This window comes from Oryzias melastigma, unplaced genomic scaffold (genome assembly GCF_002922805.2).
Source record: "Oryzias melastigma strain HK-1 unplaced genomic scaffold, ASM292280v2 sc01281, whole genome shotgun sequence".
Classification (NCBI taxonomy): domain Eukaryota; kingdom Metazoa; phylum Chordata; class Actinopteri; order Beloniformes; family Adrianichthyidae; genus Oryzias; species Oryzias melastigma.
The window spans coordinates 21821-33239 of record NW_023417865.1 but is presented as its reverse complement, the minus strand read 5'-3'; the positions used below and the strand labels follow the sequence as shown (position 1 = coordinate 33239).

At 36.0% G+C, this 11419-nt stretch overlaps 1 protein-coding gene across 1 annotated transcript in view; it reads right to left on the bottom strand.

Moving 5' to 3' along the window:
• Nucleotides 1–1456: 1456 nt before the first annotated feature.
• The window catches only part of LOC112140081 (mesothelin-like protein), a gene marked incomplete at its 5' end in the record, with an annotated part of 31469 nt that continues 21506 nt past the window's right edge, over nt 1457–11419 (bottom strand). Inside the window, 19 exon segments of the mRNA XM_024262997.2 lie at nt 1457–1970; nt 2751–2961; nt 3063–3157; nt 3294–3424; nt 3930–4066; nt 4145–4300; nt 5789–5970; nt 6049–6178; nt 6261–6351; nt 6462–6652; nt 7298–7427; nt 7510–7595; nt 8248–8377; nt 8462–8526; nt 8600–8749; nt 9156–9326; nt 9433–9651; nt 10977–11094; nt 11213–11339. Of these exon segments, the coding sequence (XP_024118765.2) occupies nt 1882–1970; nt 2751–2961; nt 3063–3157; nt 3294–3424; nt 3930–4066; nt 4145–4300; nt 5789–5970; nt 6049–6178; nt 6261–6351; nt 6462–6652; nt 7298–7427; nt 7510–7595; nt 8248–8377; nt 8462–8526; nt 8600–8749; nt 9156–9326; nt 9433–9651; nt 10977–11094; nt 11213–11339 (2609 nt within the window).

Sequence of the window (11419 nt, the reverse complement as noted above, 5' to 3'; positions counted from 1 at the left end):
AGTTGAACTGAGGACATAGATTTCAGACAAAAAGCCAAGCTCATCATCACCTTAACTTATGTCTATCCATTTTCTAACCCCCCTTCAGTCCTATTCGGGGTCATGTGGATGCAGAAAGCCAGTGTAGCATATTAAAATGCCTTCTGAGTTGCTGAACTTCTCAAACCATGAGAATTTAAGTAAGAAATTGGAATCTACTAATGAGGAAAACACTCTAAGACACTCAGACCGAAAGCCATAACAACTATTTGGAGATCTTTTCAACACATATGTGGATCTGCCTCCACTTTGCGTGGGACAGGTCCTAATGTGATATAAATCCCCCAAAAAGCACATTACTTCCCAAACCATATAGACTGAAAAGAAAAAAAACAGATGGATGAAATGAAAAAAATATAAAAAGGAACATCCTGTTCCCTCTCCCTGAAAGAATCACTGTAACACCTCTGGAATGTTGTAAATTTTATAACATCTGCTTTCATGACACAATAGATGAACTTCCCTCAGAACAAGCTGTGGTAAACAGCAGCTGGGCTTGGCCTCTTCATTCCAACAAAAATAACTCTAAATGCTTTAGAATAGCAAAAGACTTTGTACAAGTGGAGTTGTTAGGCCTATTTTAGGGGGTCTGAAACCCCCCAAACGTTTTAAGCCCCTCTGAATAATATAGGGATTTTTATTCTTTAAATTTTACTTATTCTATTTTTATACAACAATTGGGGAAATTCAACACAAAGACATATATATTTTAGTTTAAATCAATTATTTAAAACTACCAATATATAATCATACATTTTTTTGGTCCCATTCACTTTACACTGTTAAGGTGGCGCCAGTTCTTCATTATTAAATCCATTCTAGTTGTTCACAGGGAACACCCACATTATTGAAAATCCATTCAACACTTTCAATGCAACTTTACACTCCGCTGCAGCAACACCTGTTCTGTGTTTATGATCTATACCTGGGGACACACAGCAATACAAGTTAGATAATATCTAGATTTGCAAGTTTTTCAAGAAAGTAAGTCTTTGGCCCTGCAGGTAGTACCAAATAGTTAGCTCCAGCTAACAGCAGATAGTCCTAATAATAAACCAGATGCTTCTCATTTTGATAAATACAAACCTGACTTACACACCAAGCTAAATGGTTTGCATAATGTTGATTTATTTCATTTTTTTATCTCTGAAAAACTGATCCGAGCTCATGGTAATTAATCATCAGTGGAAATAGTCATAATACACTTATAATTATCACTTCTTCATCCCTTTTAATCTATTGGAGCCAGGTCAGAGGCTGCATTTTGCATTGTAAAGCTTCCAGGGAACTGGCAAACAGGGAAACGTTGCACAAATAATAGCAACTGTAAATGCATAAAGTTTGTTTGTATTATGTGCATTCTTGCGGGCTAAGTCCCCGTGTTCTTAAAACCCAGTGGCGCCCTTGTGTTGAACAATTGACCATTTCCAACATTTTTATTAACACTCAATCAAAACTTGTTGAAGTCCTCCCAGCAGTGTAAAGACAACATAAAAAAAACAAAAAAAAAAACAAGTCCATAAGTACAGTGGTGTAATGATATAATTATTGTTACAACTTTATAATATAATTTTATAGTTTTGAGTATTTTATAGTATTTTAAAGTTATTCGGAGATACAGATTGTCATATTTTTTTTTTTATAAATACAAAAGCATAAGAAGAAGATAATGAAGCAGATTAACTGACATACAGAGTAAATTAAGATCATCCATCATCAAATAAACTTCTTATTGCACATGAAATATGTTCATCAAAAGAACACCTTTAACAAATTTTACATCAACAAGTTATTCCGATTGAAATAAAGTTTCTGATAATTTAATCAGTCATTCAACATCGTTCAGATAGTGATGAGCTGAGAAGTGACGAGGATCGCCAGGAAAACAAGGAAGGAGAAGCCGGTGTCTGCTTGGATTCGGACTCCGCTGCCTGAAACACAAAGACTTGTTTTAGAAACCAACAACATATTTGCACCCGTTATTTGACATACTTTCTTTTATATGTTTAAGATGTTTCAATGTGATTTAAAGTCACTGATAATCCGGTTCATCTCTTCACTACCCTCTGATCTGTCAACTATTGAGCCTACATTTAGTTTGGTGATTGTTTTGGCCGGTCTTTATTTTTTATCCTTCCTTTTTTTAAGTTACAGTCTTCTTCCTGATCTGAATACATGGTAATATTAAACCATCTTCTTACTCATTCTTCATTTGCCTCAATAGTCTGAGCTTTCTTATCACTCAGAGATGTCTCCCACTCTGATCAAGACAAACTATCCCAATAAATTTGAGTGAACACTGAAAATTTGGATCAAATACAATAATTTGGACCAATTTAAAAGGAGAAAAAAATGATCAAGCACACAAACAGAAACCTAATAATTTGCTTCTAATTTTAAGGATTTCAAAATATACCTTGTACATTTCTGTGGTACAATTTCCTGGTCAACAAACAAATTCAGTGTGAATTCTTCCACACATTTATGTGGCATGAAAAATAAGTCTAACAAGCTTTGTCTTAAATGTTAGGCCTGAATTCAGTATACCAGCAAACTTAGAGAAAGTACCTAAAGCACTAAGAAAATGCTTAATGAAAATAAATAGTATTCCATTGTAAAATACTTTGGGAAGTTTTTACTTGCTGTTCATTTTTTGTTACTAACTTTACCGACATGTTTTATCTTCAGTTCCCACTTTGTTTCAGACTCACCTGTAGAACCACCTGATCCAGCTGTTGCTGGAGCGTTTGTGGCAGTGGTTACGGGGTCAGCTTTGCCTCCAGACAGATTCAGTCCCAGAGTGTTTAGATCTGACTGGTACTGATTTCTGATCCAGGTCTGCACCAGTGGTTGGTTTTCATAAGACTTCAAATCTGGCAGGTTGGTTCCAAGCAGACCTTTTACTTCAGTTACAGTTAAACCCTGTGGAGAGCGAGAAAAAATATACATTTAAACTCTTAAGAAAACATAAAAGTCAGAAAAAAAGACACAATTTGTGGCTAACACATAAACACAGAACTGACCAGCACGACATTTGGATCTAGATTGCTGAAGGTTTCCAGGTCCATGTTAATGCTGGACGGCACCAGACCTTGGATGTAGTTGAGAGATGCACCTCCTGAGAAAAAAAATCATAGATTATATTATTGTAAACTAGTCCTATTATTTCCTCTGTTTTTTCTGTTTTGACCTAAAAACTGTATATTGTAACAATACAAAATGTCATGTATCTGTGAGTGTTTGGATTCACTGACCAAGGAAGGATCTAGAGAGCAGGTAGGAAGGAGATGCTTGTGTAATGGCTCTAAATGATTGAGTGGCAATGTTGAAAATGGCTTTCTTTGCCTCCAGGGTGCAGGTGGTAATGTTCAGGGCTTCAGCTTCTCTGCACAAGACAAAAATGAAGGAACACATGAGAAAACGACAGTGAAGAAGTTTGCCCTTCAGTCTTGAACAGTCTTGGCTGAGGTCCTGATCCTGTTCTAACTCTATTGGTCTAACAGGCAGGATACAGTGTGGATCAGTGGAACCTTAAAGTGCCATGTGATTTTGTAAAAAGCTGAAGTGGAGGTTTTCTAAAAGAAAACACAGTGCAAATGTTCATTATTATTGATGTTATTCAAATTTGGTCTGGTTTCCTTAACACAGACGTAAAATAAATCATATTACATTATCTGAGGTGATAACACTTTAGTGGTAGAAGCATTAAAAAGAGAGATGCAGCAGAAAAACAGATCCAGAGGTCATTGACAGTTATACAGTGTCCTCTATATCAGAGCACATCCCAGGATCTGTGGTCAACAACAACAAACCATAGATAAATAAATTGCATAAACTTAAACTTCAAGCTCTAAGAAGAGCCATCAGTCCCACAAATACAGATTACTCACTTAAGGCTTTGAGCAGTAATTGATTGGATGACGCTCAGATCAAGAGTGCACAGGTAAGGTCCTTTGATAGCATTCAGTTCTGCTCTACCAAGTGAGTTTCCTTCCACAGCCAGATACTTGGAGATGATTTCTTTTGCCTGAAAGATTAAAAGCATGCAATGATTAGAGGAAAAACTGTAATAAAAATGTGCACAAAAATAACACTATTTGCTTACCAAACTTGGTTCCCAGACCCCGTTTGATGAGTCCATCAAAGCAGAAAGTGTGTCCACTTGAGTGATGGTCCATGACCTGATGTCATCAGTGGTGGCAACGCTGGATGCAAAGCCTAAAACTTGAACCTGATCTTCTGGGATGATGAAGTTGTAAGCCTATAAATACATATAAAAGTTTAAATGTATCAGAGTTTGTAGAAACATTGTCAAACATCCCATAAGTAATTCAAGATTAACTGAATAAATAATAACTGAAAGCACATTTTGACAACCTACACTTGATTTTTGAGGAAACAAATACATCGAATTTGCATAATATGTACATGACAAATTCAAATTTTTAAAGTTTTAACAAGATAAAAAATATTTTTGCGTCATATATATTAAAATTAGAATTACATATAAAAAATTACTTGCAAGAAAAAGTAAATATTTTTATGTACAGCAATAATTATTATAGTATTAATTCAAGTTTTTATAAGGCAGGCACTGTAAACTGCAGAGTTGATGCATAAGCAGAACAACTTGTGATCATACATTTTATTAAGATAGTCATGAATTGTGTCAAAATGATGATGAAAAAAACCTTAACAACATAAATCTTAACTGTGAAATTCAAGCTGTTTGTTAAAGGTTACCCATAAATCCACATCCACACATTACATTTGTGAATAATGCTTATCTTAATATGTTTAATTCTGAAAGGACAATAACCAAACTGATTTGATGAAGAAGGAAACTTAGTGTTTTTTTTTGTTTTGTTTTTTTACTTTGTAGCAGTCTTCTTAAATGTTTTCCTTATTCCAGATGAGACTACAAGTCCCTTCCTCTTAGACTCCATGATCATTTTAGCTGTACCTGTCCAGCCATCTGGGAGAACGTCCTGATCTCCCAAAGCATGTCTCAACTCAAATCCCTTAAAGCTGCACAGCACTCTTCCTTTTTCAACTTCTACAACGTGGTTCTCCACACTATCCTTGTCCTCTTCATGTTCTTCACCACCAGAATCATTCTACACACCACCATTCCATGCTGTCTGGCTGCACTCTCTCTAGATATGACTATGCAGTTACGGATCTCTTTCAGATTACAATGTTTGTACAAGATGTAATCAGCTTGTGTGCTCCTTCCCCCACTTATTTACTTCCTCCTATGCTCCTTCTGTTTTCTGGGGAAATGTATTCGCCTGTCCTTCAACATTCCTGTCCTGAAACTTCCCCATGACTCCCTCGTCACCTGTGTCCTTCGCCAACATGTATGTTAAAGTCTGCTCCAAATTCTCTATTACTTCCTCTTCTCGGAATACCATGGATCATCCATCCAGTCAGTCTCCCTCTAAAAATTATTCCTGTTCTTTAACATTTTAACATGTTGTGGTTGTATCATTACAAGTTATTGTATGTGGGAAATATACATTGTTATCAATTCATTTTCATTCATTAATTTCAAGATTTCATTCAAATGTTGTTACGGTTCTGTGTAAACATTTTTGTAAATAAATATTTTCATTAAAATACAGCCTAAAAATCAAAAAGTTACCAAAACAATAAAATCTACTGCTTTTTTTCAAATCATAGTTTATACATTTGATGTCTTAAATACATTTCTCTATGCTGTCTCAAATATAGAATAAGAGTCACGTACCTCTCCAAGTTTGTGGAGAACAATTTTTAGGTAGTCCACCTCATCAACTTTTTCTGTGATGGCATCAAAGTTGTCTTTGACAGTTACGTTTGATAGGCAGTTATTAAACTGGGCTACATCATAGTCAAAGGGGAAGGTGCTTTCACTGATGGTGAACTGAGTGATTGTTCCCACTGTACAGTCTGTAAATAAAATGAGAAACATGGTTAAATAAAACATCTGGTTGATGCAAAACACAGATAAATGACAGGATTTCTCACCTGTAGTTCTCTTAGACCTATTTTTGATAGACTGTCTTATTACTGACTTCAGCTCTTGTCTCTTATATCTGCTCACTCCTTTCTCTTTGATAACATTTAAGAAGGATTTCAAGAAAGTCTTCTTGGTGTTCTGCAAAGAAAAATAGAAGGAATAAAAAAAAGTTCCAATGTGATGTCCTGTATGTGGTACATAAATGCAAACATTTACTCACTTTGTCAAAGTTATCGTAGAAAGTTGTAGGCAAATACAAAGGTAACATATCAAGGTTTTTCAGAGTAGTCTCATTCCATGTGGAAGTATTTCTAAATTTAGGAGAAAAAACGAAATAAGTAACAGGATCATTATATTAAACAATTCAAAAACAATAAGCATCAAATGGTTTAATTTTAAGAATCTGAAATTACTGAGATACCCGTATTGTGTATTTCCACTGATCAGAAGGGTTGTAACTGCAGCTGCCTGAGAAGCAGTGAGATCTGGACAGTTTTTGAGTTTTTCCAGGATGGATGGGTCAGAGTTTTGAATGTAGGAACCGTCCAGCATGCAACACATGTTTCCCAAAATTGATACTTGATCGGCAGTCAAGCTTGTGCTTGTTATTCCCTGAAGAATGAAGGAAGAGGAAAAACATAAACCTTTTTAGCACAGGAATCCACCAATGTAAGAGAAATTGGAAAAACAGAACAATAAAGGCAAAATTCTGTCCATGTCATTACCACACATTTGTTCAGTCCAGTAAAAACTTATATATATATATTTTTTTTTTTCAAATGTGTTTTTTTTTAAGTAAAAGTGTTTTAATTGTATTGGAGACACTTAAAATAAAAAAAATAGTGAAAGAACTGAATGTGGAAAAAAAAAAACCTAAGAAACCATAAAAATAAGGCAAACAAGCAGAATGTAATTGTATCCATAAATTTATATGTATTGCTGCAAAATTTGCAGCACTGCTACTGTAGAAAAAACTCAATTAGAGATAAATAGCCATAACTAAACTCTTTATAATAAGTGACTTTCTTTAAAAAAAAAAAAAGAAAAAACCTTTGGTAATGTTTTTCTAAGTGGCAAAAAAAAATTTTTTTAATATTTTTAGAAAGTGCAAGATTGCAAGTAAGAGCTAGAATATAAATCAAAAGACCTATTTTGAACTTCACCTTACTTCTTAAAGTACAATAACATATTTTTGGTCTTTGATTTTAATTGTGCTTGTACAGAAAACTTGGGAAAGTTTTGTTAGTGTGTACTCACCAGGCAGCTCCTTGCATTATTAAACAGAGCAGTCTGTTTGTAGCTGAGGACTGAAGAGAAAACCGAGAAGTCTGCATCTGCCAGCTCTTGAAAATATGACCTGCAGCTGCTCTGTGGCACCAGAGAGTAACTAAAAGCAAAAGAAAAAATACCAGTTATGTCTCTGAAATGTTGCTGATTTTAAAAAAATAAAAGAAATGAAGTATTCTTACTCATAGTACAGCAGCATATCTGGAGGGTAAAGAGCAAAGCTGGTGGCATCTGACTCTGTGCTAATGTAGTTGTACATGCAGGTCAGCTGTTGGTTAGAGAAACAGAGTATTTTTTTTTTCCAAACAAGAAGACATTTTTTTCTTATTATTGTTCTTATGGTTGTGTGAACCAACAACTTCCCTGTTTGGTTACCCTTTAAGCACAGCACAGAGCATCTCTCAGTGCGAAGTATTGTTTTGTGCCACCATGCCTGCATTACTGAGCGTTTGCATCTGGACCTGATCCTCTGTGTACCTGACCCTGCTTTATCTCTGATTGACTGCTTCCTGCTCTGACCCTCTCCCTGACCCTAATAACTCTAGTCTCTTCTTGGATGATCCCATGCTCGTGATTGACCTCTGCTTGTCTGACCCTGATTTAGCTTTATGGAATTTTACCTATGCTTAGTTCCTGTTGGGACTAATGAACCTGCTGCACGTGGAACCAGCTGTCTGCCCGTTTGTGACAATAATCAACTAAACCAACTGTGTTTGTTCTACCATTAGAATTATAAATGGTTTCTTTGAGCAGACCTGTGAACACGTTTAAAGGAAAAATAAACATTTGTTGTGGATTCCTGTCAGCGAAAGAGAGTTCTGAAAGTTTGTCTCAGTATGAACACACAGCCTTTATGTAACTCCAAACAAACATTCTTTATATAAGTCAAAGGTTAGATACAAACGCTGCTCTGCCTTTACCTGAGTCTCCAACAGTGGCACCTTTCTCGATCCTTTTCTCCGGCAGGCTTTTACCAGCTTAGTGACCTGCGTCCTTGAAAACTGACTTACTCCTGTACATGTGAACCCTTGCAGCACAGATGAGGACAAGCTGAAAACAAACAAACAGACATGAAAAAAACCCTAAAATTTTCTGTTATGGCACCTTCAGTCCAATCTGTTCACAAATACTCACTTGTCTGCACCTTCTAACACGGTAGTAGCAGAATCTGCTGCTATGATGTCAAAGAACAACTCAACCTGAAAAAAGACATAAACAAATTATGAAATAGAAGATCAATAAGCAGATGTAGTTTGACAGAAGAAACTCTACCTGCTGCCGTTTCCATGTTTTCTTGTTGAGTTTTTCAATAGTGACTTTGTCACTCGTAAACTGCTGCAGGTAAACTCGAGGGACTTGAGTGGCCAATTGGTCTGGAATATTGTCTATGATTTTCAAACTGTTTGTGTCCGATGATACAATCTGTTGAAAAATGGTAAAAAGGAAGGAAGAGGAAAAAGACTCAGACAGAAAAAAACTAGAACTGGATTGTTATTAGTTCATGAGCTGTCTTTTTCTCTCATCACAATGGGGTTAACATGAGTTTCAGAGATTGTTTTCCCCCCAATTTGTACAAAAAAACATTTTATGTCTCCCTTTAATCTCCCCATTCAGCTATCTTCCTTTAAATAATAATCTCTGTGATGATCTGCAAAGACTTATTTTTGATCATTTCAAACTAACAAGCCTGGAGTTTTGAACCCACAATCAATGGACAATAAAAGAGGCTCACAATGTAGTTGAATTTTCTGAAATGATTTCTTCCTAAAATGCTATTTTCTAATAAGTGCATCACTAAAGTCCAACAGAGGTGATAAAGATGCCATACCTGGTAAACAAAACTCTGCTGCAGAATCTGAGAACCAGACATTATGTATGCTACAATGGATGGGTTTTTGGATGCAGAGATGAGCTCTAAACTGCTGATGCTGCTGAACGTGTAGGAGGGTAAACCAATGACAAGAGAGCCCAGCTGAGAGAGTGACGATGAGCTGTTGATCTGATTGAACGTAAAAAGGAGAATGACAAATGAAATGTATTACATACTACAGATCATTTTCTATTTTGCTCTTTTCACCTCAAAATTGTGAAGTATAAACAGTTACCTTCATTAGTCCTGAACTCATCAGAGTCTGGATAATGGTTTTGGCCTGTCCTTCTCTCCAACCAGTCACGATGCTGAGAGTGCTTAGGGAACTTATCAGCTGTGAAGAGCTTATAGTCTTTATCTGGCCTGTAGACAAACTGGTGCTTTGATTACCCAGGGCAGTAATTGATGAAGAGTCAAGGTTGCCCTTAAAGTTACTTGCCAAAGCAGCATAGATCTGCAAATACCAAAGTAAAGATGATCTTTTATTAGTGTGCAGACAAACCCACAAATCCCAGACTAATTATATATATTAACGTGTAACCGAAAAAATAAAAAATAAACACAAGTACTTTATTAGCTCCTGAAACACGTTTAAGCAAAACTTTGAATTCAGCTAGGATCATATATATGTAACCAAATCAAGTGAGCTCTAATTATTTAAATTAGGTAATGCCAGGAGGGGCCAGTAAGTGGCCCTGTTGTTTTTTGTCGAGACTCAACATTTATGAGCCAGTACATCATCACGGGCGGGAGGCAGCATGACAGTACGAGCTCGGCACATGTGCTTCAGTATAGAAAAATAACAGATTGGGATGGGATAGAGAAATAGGCAACGCTTCTGGGGCAGAAGAAGTCTTATTTGCAGGTGCTTCAAAGAGAAACCGAGCTGCGCGACAGCATGTGGAATAAGCTGCACTGTTGATTGACTGGCTTCTAGCTAGCGAGGCTAACGTGGTGTTCTGCAAGGCTACGGAGCTGCGGGACAGTGTAAGTTTGTTTATTTTTTTCCAAACACATCTGTTTTGCATTGGTTCAATTTTAATTTGTGTTTCTACAAAATGTAATTTTATAAATTATAATACATGTTCTCAGCAGGGGAAAGGGGAGCAGGGTCAATGCTCCTGCCCACAACTCACTGGCCAATTTCTAATGAACTTCTGCCGCTCTGCAGAAACTCTCTTCTAGAAAAAAACATTTTTTTTTCAATTTTTATTTTGTCCGAAAACAGCATAATCATAAAGACAGACGACTGGGAATTATTTTAAAATATATCAAAGGATGACCGGAGTGGGTCTTTAAAGTTGTTTTTTTTAATATAAATTACTCAAGTTTTCTCCATCTGAATTAATAAATAGTCTTTATAAAATTTTTATGCTAATGTTCATAAAAGTTAGATATTTACTTCGGCAAATCAGTGATGTCTTATTTGACATTAGTAGTTGTAAACGTGTCAGAATTGCGTTAAAATTCAGGGCACTAGATCGCCTGTAGGGGTCAGGGAGATTGGACCTAGCCATAATAAACCTTTGGTCTTCTTTGCCATCTGGGGTGCTAAACATTTTGGAATTCAGTTGTATCTAAGCATTTGACATTTTTATTGTTCATTCAAAAACAAAAGTGCAAAAAACTATTAGGAATTATTCAAAATGCACTCAAAATCCACTTTTTGCTCCCTCTAAATTATACATATGAGTAAGCTTTGAGGTTTCTCTTTTCAGACGATTAACTTCTTTTAACAACACATAAAAAAAATAATGTTTTTAAACAAATGTCTATTACCTGCTCATCCAGGTTACTACAGACCACTTTGAGGGTTTCTAAAACTTTCATGCTGTCACTTGCATTCAGTTGGGTGAATGCAGGACCAGGAGCGTAGCACTGACTCACTGAAGGAAGACTACAAAGCAAATAACAGTTTGTAGAGTTTAGGGTCACGTGCAGTTTGTACATTCAGTATATGTGTTGAAGGTTTATAGCTGGTATAACAACAGCTAATTTAAATTATTTAAACTTACAGGAGTGGACTAAAGTTGCTGTCTTGCTGATAAACTAACTGAGTGTAGTAGCTGATCAATGTCAGATTCACTCTGGGCTGGCTGATGAGCGCGATATTCTTGGGATTCACTGTGAACACTTGCAGAACCTGAGGACAGAAAATACACGCAGTTCTTTAAAGTAAAAACATTATCTATTTTGTTCAGAATTTTCATCTCAGTAAATAA